Genomic DNA, 16,605 nt, shown 5'->3' with positions numbered 1-16,605 from the left:
CCAGGGGCGGAGTAAAGGTTAGTTCAAGAAATATATTGGGGGGGGGCGTGTCTAGCTGCCAGGGGCGGAAATCCAAACCAATTGATACAATTTGTGATATTATCCAAAGCCGAACTTATAAAAGTATTAATTTATGACAATTATTTCAGAAATCCAACTTAAATCAAAATGGCGCCAAATCTCGAGAGAATGTACGAATGCGGAGATCTCCTCGCAAATATCAAAGATAAATCTCATGCACAGGTAAGATTTAAAGGGACTGTAAAGGAAAAATACCGTATTGGATGAAACCTGAGAATCTCAGACGTTGAACGATACATATAAGACATCTATCTGATGTTTCTGTCTCAAGAAATTGATATTAAACTGTGTCAAAGTTATACGAAAGTTCATATATATGCAATTTTGTATAAAAGTTGTAGTATAAAACTGATCATATTCCACAAATACGAAACCAATAAGAAAACGACGATATCACACAGAAACCTGAGAATCTCAGGTTTGCTCCTGTTATAATCATTTAATTTTTATTTTGAATTTTTAATAGAATTGATAATATTATTGCATATAGTCCGTATTACGTCACCATAACTTCAGCCAATATCAGTGCAGTATACTGGTCACGTGATTTCCGCCTGTATCACGTAACCAGTATACTACATTCTCATTGGCGGAGGTTCATATGACGTAATACGGACTTTTAAATAATCTTATCAATTATATCTACTAAAAATGCAGAATTAATTTCATTTTTCCTTTGCAGTCCCTTTAAAGGGACTATAGGCGTAATTTCTAGTGATTCTCCATGCAAAGATGGCAATGCCCTATTTTCAAGGGTACACTTGAAACCTTTGTCTGATCAAGTATGAAATCAGATATGCATGAATTTGTTACTTTAATTTGTGGTTTCTTTAAAAAAGTGACTTGCGTATTTCTTGATGCTAAGAAACAATGAAGAAATTCACAGAAATAGAAATTTTTCGAGCCAGTAAATCGACGTTATCTTTGATGAAAGTACGGTTTCAAGGGTACTGTTGTAAATTGGGCATTACTATCTTTGCATGGCGAGTCACTTAAAATTATGCTTTCAGTAATTTAAAGTAACCCTTCAGCTTAAGATAATATTAAAACCGGGAAATAATGAAGATATTGTTGTTTTTCTATTTTAAAGTGTTATATTCTCACAACTTTTGTTAAACTCGATTTTTAAAATAATTTTTTTTTTCAGCACTTGAGTGAGTATGAAGAGATTATTAGTGGGGTGAAGGGAGATGACCAATGTAAGCGTCTTGCCTCTCAATTCATCGCAAGGTATGCCCCCCCCCCACACTTCTTTAAATACACAGCCAAACTATGATTTTCAAAAAGCTCAAAATCCATATCTTTCCTTAATAATATTATAAAATAGAAGTGGTTAAACAAACAGTTATTTCCATATTGCCATAATGTCTAGCTTAAATTCCTGGTCTAATAACTAGGTTATATTCCTGATTTATTATCTAGGTTCTATTCCTTCTATCTTGATCTATTATCTAAATTCCATTCCTTCTACTCTGATCTATTATCTAGGTTCTATTCCTTCTATCCTGATCTATTATAAAGGTTCTTTTCTTTCTATCCTGATGTATTATCTAGATTCTATCCTGATCTATTATCTAGATTCGATTCCTTCTATCCTGATCTATTATCTTGGTTCTATTCCTTCTATTTCGATCTATTATCTAGATTCGATTACTTTTATCCTGATCTAATATCTAGGTTCTATTCCTTCTACCCTAATCTATTATCTAGGTTCAATTCCTTCTATCCTTATCTTTTATCTAGATTCTATTACTTCTATCCTTAACTATTATCTAGATTTTATTCCTTCTGTATCAATCTATTATCTAGATATATTCTATCACTTCTATCCTTTCCTATTATCTAGGGTTTACTCTTTTCATTCTGATCTATTATTTAGGTTTTATTCCTTCTATCCTGATCTATCTGAGCAGAGTATCAACGCTATCCTGGATCTATGTGAGGATATTAACGTGGATATCAGGAAGCAAGCGATCAAGGTTGGTGGGATAATTTCTCAAATGACCAGAATAGCACACAAGACACGAGACTTAGTAAACACTTCATATTTTCTCAACAAAGAGTCGTCATTAAACTAAATAAGTCCTAGAACCCACAAAAAAGTAAAAACTGAAAGACCAGAGAGACCCAAACGACTGAAAAGACACGATGCACCACCGTAAAGGACCTGAAAGACTGCAGTGGACTTCATTATCAAAACGTCAAACATCGTGTCAGCGAGTAATCAATCATTATGTCACTAAACTAAACTATTATATTTTTTAAGGATTTGCCAACACTGTGTCGTGACAACAACAAGACAACCTTAGCTAAGATTGCTGATGTTCTAACTCAGGTCTGTAGTTTCATCAATAGTTAATAATAGATTAAGTTGTTAGGATTTAGAATATTTTCAGTACTTTAAATAAATAGTGAGTACGGAGGCTTCAACTTTTGTGCGTGATACATTCTTTTTTGTTTCTGTTATCTATATAATTTACATTACTAGCAATAAGACCTTATTTCATTCTTGATTTAATAAAGTCACTTCGATTTTGAAGCGTGGCTGGTAGGACCTCCTTAGCAGCCTGATTTGATTTGATTTACCATTCGTTTTATTTCTTTGATACAACTTTGGATTTGATTTTTTTAAATGAAGAAGTAAGTAAAAACGTGCGTATAAACTTCAGTATGAACATATTCTAAGTATCTCTTAACATTCTTTAAACAAATTTTCTCGAAGTGCTAATCACATGATGAATAAAATCGATTTTGCGTACCTAGTCGACTTAAGGTCGATTCATGAGGACTTAAATCTTCTCGCTGATTCCTTGTCGGCCATTTTATTTTTTCCGAAGCTAACTGGCGGATTTAAAGAAAATGAATATTTCAGCTGTTGAATACTGAAGACCAGGGGGAGATGACAGTTATACAGAACTCTCTGATGAACCTTTTCAGGAGGGACCCACAGGGGGCCGTCATGGGCATCTTCTCACAGGTTTTGAACTCATTTGGTTTAGACACAAATTTAATTTTTTTGTTTGTTTCATAAATGGTTTCTTGCAGTTTTATACATGTTTCTTTGCAAAAGTATGTCTCATTCTTTGTGGGTAACCCTGTATTTATGAACTTAATCTCACAAAAATTATATCGAGTAAAACTAAAAACTTTTTGGAATGAACAAAGTTTTTCTTGTGTGGAAAGACTAGCGAAGATTTTGTTTGTTTTGATTTCTTTTACTAAACCCATTATAACAGAATAAGATGCTTGACACTTCCTGAGACCGAATTTACTGAAAAGCAGAAAATAATTGGACTACGCAGACTAACTTGAACCATCTCCCTTAAATTTGAACCAGCTCACAAGAGAAGGGGTCTGGTCTACGTTGTTCAACACTGTTTCCAATTCATAAAATTCGGACCTTGGGAAAATACTTTTAGCTCAACTTCTTACTACTCCAGGTTCATATTGGAGAGGATGTAGTTCGTGAGCGCGCACTACGCCTGCTGCACACTAAGCTGACCACCGCGGGGCAGGAGATTTTAAACAAGGAGGCGCAGGCGCAGATTGTTGCTGAGGTCAAGAAGGTCTTTGCCTCGGTGAGTATAGTCAGATCTTTACTCAAAATGATTCAGGGGACGAAAGTTCCAAACTGTGCTTATGGTTCAAAACTGACATAAATGTCTGGTTTATGTTTTTTGTCATCTAATCAACGATTTCAGAATTGCTCAGGGAATTTTTCAACAGCAAAAAATATTAACATTAAATTAACATTTAATTGTCTTCTTTGGACAGAAATCCCTTTTTTGAACCATCTTTTCCTATATTTTTGTGAAATCTAAAGGATCACCATCAGGCTGAATCTTAATTCATAATAGAAAAGTCGAAAGGTTGTTTAGTAATTAGATATAAAAAGTGGAATATGGCTTTAATAAAAAACGCCATGCATTAAAAAATATTCACAAAAAAGTGGAAGAAGAAGAGAGACAATATTATAAGATGAGATGCCCAAAAAATTAATATTTACTTTAAAAACTAGAATTAGATGAACGATCAGTTATTTTTGTTTATTTTATATAATGTAAGCACAAAAAAATGCTAAGAAATGAGTTCTGACATTGTAATACTTCTCAAAATTTTGTTGAATCTTTAAAAGTCCAAGAAGTTTAAAAGCCTTAACAAAAAACGAATCTTAATGCCAACACTAGCTGTTGGCATTGCTGGGATATAACTATTCCACTGATTATAAATGATCGTATAGTAGAATGGATTAACAGCTGATGAATTTCCTCGACTGATTGCACTGCAAAGATATAACTATCTGACTGATAATAAATGATTGTATAGTAGAATGGAGTAACAGCTGATGAATTCCCTCGACTGATAGCACTGTTAAGATATATCTATGACTGATTATTTGATTTTATAGGAGAATGGAGTAACAGCTGATGAATTTACTCGACTGATGGCACTGCTAAGATATATCTATGACTGATTATTTAATTTTATAGGAGAATGAAGTGACAGCTGATCAATTCCCCCGACTGATGGCTGATTATTTGATTTTATAGGAGAATGGAGTGACCGCTGATGAATTCCCCCGACTGATGACTGATTATTTGATTTTATAGGAGAATGGAGTGACCGTTGATGAATTCCCCCGACTGATGACTGATTATTTGATTTTATAGGAGAACGGAGTAACAGCTGATGAATTCCCCCGACTGATGGCACTACTGGGGCATACAGGGTTACCTAAAACGTTTGCTGGGCAGCTTGAAATTGTTAACATGGTAAATATCGGTTTTGTCATTTTTGATCAAAAGAAAAAGTTTCCCAAGATGGTTTATTTCTTGCAAAGTATCATCATATTTTGGCAAAAACTATAGGAAAACCTTTATTTTTACTTTTATTGAATTTATTGAACTGATTACTCCCCTTTAACTCTATATCCTTATATCTGACTAACCTGATGGCGTTTACATCCATGTGATGTCTTGAACATTAAGTTGCTTAAAATATAAAGTTTACACCATAAGGTTTCAAAGATATTTGGATTAGTAACTATCCTTAGTGATTACATTTCCATCTCTGTATTTAGATTATGGGGATGGCAGAGTTAGACAAGACCGCAGATTTTGATTATACCAGCGTCGAACTCACAGATAGACTCCTGCAGTGCGCTCAACATTGTCTACCTTTCTTCTCTACAGGGGTAATTAGTTTCTACCTTTCTTCTCTACAGGGGTATTACTTTCTACCTATCTTTACAGGGGTAGTTAGTTTCTTCCTTTCATCTGTACATGGGTATTTAGTTTCTTCCTTTCTTCTCTACAGGGGTAAATATTTTCTACCTTTCTTCTCTACAGGGGTAGTTAGTATCTACCTTTCTTCTTTACAGGGTTAATTAGTTTTTTACCTTACTTCTCTGTAGGGGTAATTAGTATCTACCTTTCTTCTCTATAGGGGTAATAAGTATCTACCTTTCTTCTCTACAGGGGTATTTAGTTTCTACCTTTTTTCTCTGCAGGGGTAATTAGTTTCTACCTTTCTTCACTACAGGGGTAGTTAGGTTCTACCTTTCTTCTTTACAGGGGTAATTGGTTTGGTATGTTTGTTTTTTAAATAAACTTCAAACGGCTGAACCAAATTTCTTGTGATATCTAACAATGTGTTTGAGAGACTGATTGACAATATTACAGAATGTGTTTGAGAGACTGATTGACTATATTACAGAATGTGTTTGAGAGACTGATTAACTATGTTACAGAATGTGTTTGAGAGACTGATTGACAATATCACAGAATGTGTTTGAGAGACTGATTGACTATATTACAGAATGTGTTTGAGAGACTGATTGACAATATTAACTAATGTGTTTGAGAGACTGATTGACAATATTACAGAATGTGTTTGAGAGACTGATTGACTATATTTCAGAACGTGTTTGAGAGACTGATTGACTATATTACAGAATGTGTTTGAGAGACTGATTGACTATATTACAGAATGTGTTTGAGAGACTGATTGACTATATTGCAGAATGTGTTTGAGAGACTGATAAACTATATTACAGAATGTGTTTGAGAGACTGATTAACTAAATTACAAAATGTGTTTGAGAGACTGATTGACTATATTACAGAATGTGTTTGAGAGACTGATTAACTATATTACAGAATGTGTTTGAGAGACTGATTAACTAAATTACAGAATGTGTTTGAGAGACTGATTGACTATATTACAGAATGTGTTTGAGAGACTGATTAACTAAATTACAGAATGTGTTTGAGAGACTGATTGACTATATGCCCCTCCCTCCTGTGGAAGAGGATGGGTCTCTAACTGAGCCTCCAGCAATTGAGTTTACCAAGGTATTAGATACAAAACCTTTTTCACTAACAGGTTCTGAAAGTATATATGGATTTGATGATAACTGGTTATGACTACGTTTACATCCGCCTTTATTGAATATTGATCATCTAGTAACAACTGGTTTTATTTATTGCTTCATATTTCACTGTATTGGTAAACTAGTTATAACTGGTTTTATTTAGGTTGAGTGCTTGATGTTTACATTTCATTGTATTGGTAAACTAGTTATAACCGGTTTTATTTAGGTTGAGTGCTTGATGTTTACATTTCACTGTATTGGTAAACTAGTTATAACCGGTTTTATTCAGGTTGCGTGCTTGATATTTTACCGTATTGGAAAACTAGTTAAAACTAGTTTTATTTAGGTTTAGTGCTTGTGATTACTGTATTTGTGAACTAGTTAAAACTAGTTTTATTAAGGTTGAATGCTTGATGTTTACATTCCACTGTATTGGTAAACAAAGTGACGTGTTCTTGAAGGAGGATGAGGAAAGACTAAAAGATTTTAGGATAAGACTTCAGTACCTAGCCAGGTAAGATTGGCCCACAAATGCTGGGTCAAAGGATCAGTTTCTTTGTCCCCCTACTTTAGGTTGATGGTTTATCTTTCGACCTACGCAATTCCGCTATACTCCACTTCTGACCTACGCCAAACCACTATACTAAACATCCGACCTACTATCACGTGATTTACATAGGCTAGATGGACTACTGGCCGTAGCGCCCGGCCCCCTAGCCTGTTCTAGTCTATCCTTGTCGCGGCGCTCGGTCCCCTAGCCTCTCCTAGCCACAGCGTTCGGCCCAGAAATTGTCTTAACTTAACTTAACCCTCAAATAATACAAAAATAAACAGCTGGCGTAGGTCCGATATTGCAGTAGGACGGAAAGTTAGTAGGTCAGAAGTTCAGTAGGGGGATATTGCGTATGGACTAAGTAACATTGCCCTTTAAGTTACATTATTGTTTCTCTCTGACAGTACACAAGGTCGAACTTAGGTAGAGCGACTGAGAAACTGAACTACTATTATTCATATAATGCGATAAGTTCTACGAATATTTTGATAAAATTACCTAAAATCAATCAGACAAAATTCCCTTAAAAGGAGAGAATTAATAATAATTAAAATTCAAATGTTGGAAGAAAATAAATTAAATTCAAAGCATTTAATTAAATCTTTTTTCTGGTTTAGTTATTTTTAACTTTAAAAATAATTATTTATAGAATTTTAATAATATCGCTGGAATTAATAAATGGGTTTATAATATTTTGAAAAATTATCTCAGCTTCACGTTTAGGGGGGGGGGGTGTGATTTTGGAGTTTTGAGGGATGACAAATGGGGAATTCTCTCTTGATATTTAGTCAAAAAAAATCTAATTCAGCTTTAAAATAATTGCAAAATGAAAACATTGATTATATACACTACAGTATCATTACACATGTCATGCTAGCTCAGTAATCCATGTAACTGTGAAAGGTACTAGGGACTGTGGGAGAGGGTTGGAATGATTTTGAAGAAAATATACACTCCACAGCTGGGAACTTTAGAATGGATAACCTTTAATTCCAACTACTTAATTTGAATATCCACTGTAGAAACTTTTAATTTTATTCCTTAATCCACTCTTTTTCTCTCTCTATGGATATCTTTACATTGTTTTCTCCAATGAGAGTGTAGAAATAGAGTTCGTAAATTGTATTGACCAATGATAGTCTTGAAAATAAATTCTATCCCATAAGAGAAATCCGCAATTTTATAAATGTCGTCGGCCATTTTGTAAATTAATCGGTGAAGAAAAATCTGGAGTTCCTAGAATCAAATTTGTTGGATCTAAATATTAATCTGGAGACTAACAAAATCTCGAGATTATGTTGGTCTCCAAATTAGCAAAAGGAGAGGATTAAGCGTTAATCCTGATATCCACCATTCTAAAGTTCCCAGCTCTGAATGAATATTGTTGTGTTCAGAGGTGTGACAGGATACTTGAAGAAGTTAAAGGAGTTCTTCAATTCTCCTGCTGGTAAGAAAACAGATTCTGAAGATGTCAAGATTAAACAGATTGCTCTCCGCTCAACACAGAACCTTCAGGTAACAATTTTTATTATTTATTTAAATATTAGATAGAGACTTAATCATTAATCATGTTAAATTTTATTGTATTGGTATTTAGATAATAGACAGAGACATATTCATTAATCATGTTAAATTATATTGTAATGGTATTTAGATAATAGATAGAGACATATTCATTAATCATGTTAAATTATATTGTATTGGTATTTAGATAATAGACAGAGACATATTCATTAATCATGTTAAATTATATTGTATTGGTATTTAGATAATAGATAGAGACATTATCATTAATCATGTTAAATTATGTTGTATTGGTTGTATTTTCTTGTTTTCCATGTACTGTACTGTACTGTACTGTAATTTAATGTACTGTAATGTACTGTAATCTACTGTACTGTACTGTAGTGAACTGTACTGTACTGTACTGTACTGCACTGCACTGTACTGCACTGTACTGTAATTTACTGTACTGTACTGTACTGTACTGTACTGTACTGTACTGTACTGTAATGTACTGTACTGTACTTTAATGTACTTTACTGTAATATACTGTACTGTAATGTACTGTACTGTAATGTACTGTACTGTAATGTACTGTACTGTCCTGTAATGTAAGCTGTACTGTAATTTACTGTACTGTACTGTACTGTAATGAACTGACTGTACTGTAATGTACTTTACTGCACTGTACTGTAATGTACTGTAATGTACTGTAATGTAATGTACTGTAATGTACTGTAATGTATTGTTCTGTTCTGTTCTGTTCTGCTCTGTTCTGTTCTGTTCTGTTCTGTTCTGTTCTATATTGTGTTTTATTGTATTGTATTGTAGTAAAAATAAAGTCATGTTTTTCTACTGAAGTAAAAGAATTCCAGTTTGGATATTGTTGTAGATGATGATCAAGGACCTGTTCCACACTCCACCCCACTACAAGGTGGTCATCTCCCTCTCTTGGAAGGACGGGAAGGAGAAGATGGCAGAAAAGAGAAGACTCATTTCAGCTCCTGCTGCAAATGGTAATATTATAAAATAATCATATTTAAATTTATAAATAAGAAAATTTAATTAATTTTCAAATTTTTACCCATTATTAACCCTTTAAAACTTTATTGGTAATTTGAAAGTGATAAATGCTTTAATAGATCAAACTTGGTCGTGTGCTGGAACCTATTTTAACAATGATATGGCTGAAGAAAATAAGTTCATAAAGGACTTGAATCTCCGTTCTGAAACTTGGAAGGTGTTTGCAAATCTCCACATTTTTTATTTGATTTGACTTTAGGATCCAGTTAATAAAGATATTTATGTTTAGGTGCTGGGTTAAAGAAGCCCAAGACAGCTGACCGCCAGCTGTACATGGATTCTCTAAACCAGAAGAAGGGTGGGAAACCAGTTCCTGCAAAACCTACCATCTCCAACTACAAACCTGCCGGTCGTGTGGCCCGACCCACTGGTCTCTACCAGCCTCCCACCGGACAGTATAGCGGCAAAATCAAGAACAAAATCACTTGGGATTAGTTTTAGACGCTCCCTCTCCTCTAACTGTCAGTAGCATGATTTTTAAGACATTTTTGGACACTAACTTCCCTTCACCCGGGGAGTGTTCCTCCTCCTAGTGAAATGAACTGTTCTCGGGGGCACCCCCTCTTTCCTAACAGATTTTTTTGTAATTGTTAGGGCACATTCTCCTCCACCAATCCCCCGCCGCCATACCCGGCGGATATTGTTCCTGTTAGTGACATGAACTGTAATCGGGGGCACATCCTCCGCCCCTTTCCCAGTTCCTCTCTGTAAATAGATGCAACCTGACAGTAGTGTACCTGAGACTTAAACTCTCTCTGCGCTCTTGAGACTAATCTAAAATCATAATTATTTTACAGGTAAGACAGGTAAGTATTGTATTTTTTAAATATTTTTTCAGATTATGTTCATCACGTTCCTCTTCAATCAGCAGACTATAATTTTGTCGAAGTCGTCTTCACTTCCCACTGATCTTCACGTGTAATCCGCAACTGATCAACATGTGTAATCTGCAACTGATCTAAACGTGAAATCCGCAACTGATCCATACGTAAAATCTGCATCAGATGTTCACGTGGAATTCTCAAGATGCGTTAAGCTTTCTTTTCCTTTGTTGTTTAACAATAGACAATTGTACAGAATAAATAGTGAAAATTGTTTTTGTGGAACACAGCTTACTTATCATCACATTTTTTTTTCGTAAAATACACGTTTGATTAAGTGTGCTATTTTGTCATTTTTTCAGATGCGCAGATAAATTTAAAATGCTAGAGGATACCTTGGACCCGCTCTGTATCATTGTGGTGAAATCAGGGGCTGAGGGTGGGAAACTCATTTTCAAGGTTCGTTATTCTGAAATTTGTTAACATCTAAGAGACTGTAGACCCAAATTATCAGGAAAGAATGATATCGTAACGATTGATTGAACTTTTCGTCTTGAAATTAAGTTTAATTTGAAGTATTTTGCGGAATAAAGCTGCTGAGATTATGGAAGAAAAAGTGAAAAATTTTCATTTTTTCATATCGAAAAATAACGATTCTTCCTGATTATTACTGAGACATGGGTTTACTTGTTACTGTTGTGAATCAAACTTGTTATGCTATTCTTCAAAAGAGGTGTACTTGAAATCATGTTTACATTGCTTGTAAGAACTAACGGGGAAATTATTAAAACGGTATCAATGAATCTGATTAGCAGAGATAATAATGTCAAATCAGTCAGGCGTAAAATTGAATCTGATGTTACAAATCACATTTACAAAATCTTTAAAACTTTCTATATAATATGTGATAAAGGGTTTGACTTCCACTGGTCTGATATAATTTGTTGGGTATATTTGCGTTTTTACAATTTACAGCTTTTAGGATTAAATGGCTGAAAGAAAAAATACATAGTGACCCACGGAACAGGACAGTTAGTGACTAGTTTTAAATGTCTTCTTCCATAATTTGATATGTTGTTTGATACTAGAGACTAAATACCTTTTTTATATGACAGTTATACTATGGTAAAATTGATTTCACAGTAAAATATATAAGAGTTAAACATTTTCTTAAAGAAATAAACTGCAAAAAGTCTTCAATATCTAATGCAGTATGTGAGAGAAGACATTCCAAACTATTCACCAACTGTCATGTTTCTTGGGACACTCTGTATCTTAATAAATTACAATGCTTGAATCCGGATCCATAGGATCTACAACATTTTGGCTTCCTGGATCCAAGGGGCAAAATATTAACCAAAACTGTAAAAAAAACTTTGCTCACAAAACCTTTATCTGAACTATTGAAAAAAATATAGTTTATCTAAAAATTCCTTAGTTCTGAATTTTTCTTAGTTTTAGCATCAAAATTAGCGAAGAAAATAATTTAAAAATTTCTCTTTTTTGTAAATTAACCAGTAAATCTCAAAGAAATGTTCATGGATTTCCAGGATCGATCTTAATGAAATGGATCCTATCCTATGCACTGATAAATTGTAATGGGTATCATATGATTTATCTTGAAATGCGGAGTTCAGAAACGTCTAATTCACAAGAACTTTTCAGATTTTTTTTTACCTTAAAATTTTTTTTAACATGCGTATTGCTCTTTCTAAAACAGACAGTAAAACTATTTTTTTTTAGTGTAAAAAGAATTTTCAAAACATAACAAATTTCTAACGCGAATCGGGGAACTTAAATTAAGAAGAAATTTTGACTTTAAAAAAATATTTTCAGTATCCGTTTTATCACGAGGCTGGAGATGAAGAGGAGGATGACCTCCCTCGACCTAATCCATATATTATCAGGATATCAGAGGATTTGCTAAACCTCAGGTATATATATCCTCTAATCCATATATTAGAATATCTGATTAACTAAATTACAGAATGTNTAATCCATATGTTAGGATATCAGAAGATCTACTAAACCTCAGGTTAAATTAGAGGCCGATAATGACCTCAACCTATGCTTAAACGACTATATTAAAAGGTTGTTCTAACCTTCTAATTATACAAAAGTATTTTCAAAATATCATTTTATTTATTTCAGGCTTTTCATTATTTCAGGTTATAAAATCTATTAAAGGCTGATAAAATATCTATCCTCTCTCTAGAAAGAATTGTCATTTTGAATGTTACTTTACATGAGAGCATGTAATCTTTATTCATAATAAAAACTTACTCATTTTATTGGGAATATTCAAAATTCAGATGAATTTTTTTTCTATGATAGTTTTATTCTTATCCCATCCCAACGGCCCTCCTCCCCACTCTGGAAAACAATTTTTACCCATGTGAGGTCTGACAAAAGATTTTTTTAATTTTTTTTTTACCCAAACAAACAATCCAAAATGAAAGTCAAAGCAAATGCATATTAATGCTAGTTCTAAATATAGTCATTAAAGGCCCCGCTATGACCCTTGTAAACCATCATTTTACATGGAAATCTGACCAAATCCTAATTTTAAAAGTATTTTTCAAAAAATCCGAATTGGTTAAAAGTATTCTCCATCTGTACACAATTTCACAGAAGGGAATATATTTCTGTTTTACACCATCATCACTCATCAGTCCTTACTTTAGATCGTTTTTAAACAAATACCAACCCAACTCTTTCTCTAGAAGTACATCATTTTTTTCTCAATATATTTCGCCAAAACCTTTTGTCATCATCACGTGTTTGTCCTAAATTATCACAGATACAAGCAAAGAAAAATAAAATATTAGACAATAAATATAAAAACTAGCTGATTTTAAGGGCCGTGGTAAAATTTTTTTTTAAGAAATAAAAAAATAATCTATTTTTTTAGCCTATAACACCCCTCGGTCACCCCTGAATGTCCACAAAATATTCAGTCCAATTAGTTCAACCGTTTGTCCATCTATACGCCACATGTATACGAATGAGTTGTTTACAATAAACATAAAACTTCAGTATTTTAAATTTTCGCGGAATGATGGTTGATCTTTTATTTATTTATTTATTTACAGTTTTGAACTAGTTTAGAAAATATGTTGACTAATGTTAAATGTTTAGGGTTAATGCTGAACCAACAAATATCAAAGATAATTACCTGGTTGGATTCATAATCCCGATCGCTCGATCTCGATATTCACTGTGGGCACTTTTAGTTTGAGAATCTATAAATAACTTTCCATATCTTCCTTCTTGTTATTCCTGAGCTGTGATCAAAGCTCCCTACAACCCCTGATTTTGGTACGATTAGGAAAGGGATACAAAATAAAGATTAAATTAATCTACAGATTAACAACAGATCGTGAGTTCATGAGTTCCTACTCTGACTACACTTGAAGTTCTGTGGATAAAGAAATTTATTTTTTGACATAAACTCAAATTTTCTAGTCTCTGTATCTTTGAACATAATGGTGAAAACCTTTGATAATTCAAAATTAGATTCTTTGATATAACAGAGTTCATAGTTTGAATATTTATATTTTATGGCCTACAACATTTTATTTCAAAGATAGTTATTTTCAGACAGTTGTTACAAGTTTCTAGGTCCCGATCAATCCCCTAATACTTGACTCTAACTCTAATAACAAGTCTTCCCGACTTTATCTCTAGCCAACCCTGGCTCTATACGTCTGTCTTGAACAAAGATTCGTACTATACTAATTTATTGATAAAGGTAAATATAGATTGACCGGACTGGCCGGTCAGGGTCAAATAGAAAAATAGATAATAGATAAGCAAAACATAGATAAGAAAGATAGTAAACTAAACATAATCCCCTGAATTTATTACAGTCCGAATTTAATGAATTTGAGCCGCGGCTCAAATCCGCCAAAAACCAGTTTCAATCGAGCGCCGGCTAAAATCTTGAAACATTTAATACAATTTTATGTAGAACCACCCATATTTGAGCTGCGGCTCAAATTCTTTAAATTCTACCTCAAATAAAAAATTTAACATAATGTAGATTATAAAAGCAAACTTGTCTATCGTGCAATTTTAGAATAGGATCTACAACCTGTGGACCCTTTTTAAAGTCTGAAATCATTAAATGTTTCAAAACGGACCTCAAAACGATCTTCAGCGGGAAAGGGGGAGCTAATGGAATATAGACTGTTGTAGTAAATCTTAAGATCTCCTCTAAAAATGTAGCTGAGTTTCCCTTAATAAGTCTCCACTGCAAGGGTGGGCCATAAGAGAATTTATTACTGTACACAAATTTATTCTGGAAAACATTTTAAACTTGGTTTCGGTGGCTAAAAACTGGTTTAGCGTTCTGCTTTACATTCAATTCAATTAGGCTTATGTCGAAACAATAATTTACAGTTTCGACATAAGAGGGGGGGAGTAGCCCAGGCATATGTATACCAATATAACTCCGACTAAGCTAGGTTTGAAAATTCTCTTATGGCCTTACCTTACCTTGCTCCAATGTAAGTTAAAGGGAGTGTTGAAAATGGAAGACAAAAACAATAAGGCCAGGGGAATAAACATGGGAATCGAGAGACGATTTGAATATCGTCTTTGATTTCCGATAATTGATAATTGAGCTTTCCAAAATGGGGTCTACCCTCTTTTTGTTTTCGATAATTAACGGAGATATTAAACATTTGATCAGTTTTGTTGATTTTTAATATCTGGAATATGGACAAATTTCCTAGTAGCTCCGTCAATTTTAATGGTAACAAAATGGTAGACCACATTTTGGAAATCCCGGCACTAGTAGTTTTTTGATTGTGATACTAATCCCTAATAATCCCGCATGGAACAAAGACATAATAGAAGTCGTCATTTAATTCCCATGTTTATTGGGACACCCTGTAGTTAAATTATATTTTCAAGGCGAGGATGGCCAGTGGAAGACGACAGTTAACATGTTCCATATCGTCTTTGCACTAAAAGCTGTTGCCAACTATTCTATTGTTCAATGCTATCACGAACTAAGGTATAGGGATATAAAGTAAAGATTGAAAATTACTAAATGCTTAAATTAATGAATGAAACCGTTTCGATTCCTCTTACATTTGCACATAAAAGATAGCTTACTTTACAAACATTTTATTTCAATTATAGGGACTGTGATTTATGTGAACGTAATTTCAAGTGACGTTGATAGAGAAATATATTCGATTTACAACGGTACTCTTAAAAGCTTTCTCTGATCAAGTATGAATTACAAATTCATGTTTCTGTTAAAAAGAAATAATTATTTACATTTATGTTTTCTCTGAAAAAGTGACATGCGCATTTATTGCTTTAGAAACAAAGGATAAATTAACACAATTAAACACATAAAAATGACTTTATCTTTCAAGGGTATCTTTGTAAATCAGGGATGCCCCTTTATTAATGAAGGGTCATTTGAAATTACAATGACAGTCTCTTTAAGTAAGGAAGTTATCTATAGTATTATTATTGTTATCTAACGGGATTTAATAACCATCGGCAAAATATAAAATAAATAAAAATTGTTTTTTTTTCTACAACGTTAGGTTCCATTATAGATTTTCTAGACATTTTTGGGAAATAGGAAAAAGTTTAACTATCACATAAGACAGACAAAGTATAAATCTATATATAAACTAGATTGGAAATCCAGCTTTGTCTGGAAACTTAACTTACTTTACAAAACCAACTCAACCTTGTATTTAAAACCAAGCTAAAACATTTCCGTGGTTCTTCCGAGTTCCACAATCAAAATCTAAATCAAATCGGTCATGGGGGTTATGAGTTAAATATAAACAAACAAAAAGTGATTAATACTTTATATACAGGGTGTCCCAAAAAACATGGAAATTCAGTGACGAATTCGATATCGTCTTTGCAATGTATTACCATTGTAATACCTAATTTCAAAAGCCTTATTATGTCAGCAAGATTTTATTTCATGAAAACAGTAAATTGATGTCAAGTTGTGTCTATAATGTCTCTGCAAGATGAACTGTGAAGACGGACAAGTTTACTCTGTTTGTATACTGCAATTTTCTTGTTTTACTAAGTACACCCGTATTCAGTCAAAACATAAACAAACAAAATGTGAACATAGCAGAAGAAACTCTTACAGATTAAAGCTTTCTCAGTAGGTATCACTACACTAAATCAAAGAATTATTTAAAA

The 16,605-nt window shown here is 33.3% G+C and overlaps 2 protein-coding genes across 2 annotated transcripts in view; both read left to right on the top strand.

Annotated features, from left to right (window-relative positions):
* Positions 1-86: 86 nt before the first annotated feature.
* Positions 87-10,776, top strand: LOC111699446 (apoptosis inhibitor 5). Its single transcript, XM_023470124.1, has 13 exons — positions 87-243; positions 1,229-1,311; positions 1,961-2,060; positions 2,348-2,416; positions 2,954-3,058; positions 3,522-3,659; positions 4,752-4,853; positions 5,162-5,431; positions 6,341-6,433; positions 6,855-6,967; positions 8,401-8,521; positions 9,402-9,525; positions 9,822-10,776. Exons 1-13 carry the CDS (start codon positions 169-171, stop codon positions 10,025-10,027), a joined length of 1,599 nt encoding a protein of 532 aa, XP_023325892.1. The 5' UTR covers positions 87-168; the 3' UTR covers positions 10,028-10,776.
* The window catches only part of LOC111699445 (GATOR complex protein NPRL3), a 25,684-nt gene continuing 19,851 nt past the window's right edge, over positions 10,773-16,605 (top strand). Inside the window, exons 1-5 of the mRNA XM_023470123.1 lie at positions 10,773-10,872; positions 12,250-12,347; positions 13,552-13,591; positions 14,622-14,673; positions 15,331-15,433. Of these exons, the coding sequence (XP_023325891.1) occupies positions 10,795-10,872; positions 12,250-12,347; positions 13,552-13,591; positions 14,622-14,673; positions 15,331-15,433 (371 nt within the window). The 5' untranslated portion in view covers positions 10,773-10,794. The remainder of the gene's footprint in view (positions 10,873-12,249; positions 12,348-13,551; positions 13,592-14,621; positions 14,674-15,330; positions 15,434-16,605) is intronic.

Source organism: Eurytemora carolleeae, unplaced genomic scaffold (genome assembly GCF_000591075.1).
Source record: "Eurytemora carolleeae unplaced genomic scaffold, Eaff_2.0 scaffold350, whole genome shotgun sequence".
In the NCBI taxonomy this organism is placed as follows: Eukaryota; Metazoa; Arthropoda; class Copepoda; order Calanoida; family Temoridae; genus Eurytemora; species Eurytemora carolleeae.
Note: the sequence above shows the minus strand (reverse complement) of the source record. Positions and strands in the feature narration are given on the sequence as shown.

Bases quoted from the DNA above. Each gene is read 5' to 3' on its own strand.
- LOC111699446 (XM_023470124.1), top strand. From the start codon at position 169: ATGGCGCCAAATCTCGAGAGAATGTACGAATGCGGAGATCTCCTCGCA. The intron at 3,660-4,751 runs GTGAGTATAGTC...TTGATTTTATAG, and splicing joins TCAAGAAGGTCTTTGCCTCG to GAGAACGGAGTAACAGCTGA. The intron at 8,522-9,401 runs GTAACAATTTTT...ATATTGTTGTAG, and splicing joins GCTCAACACAGAACCTTCAG to ATGATGATCAAGGACCTGTT.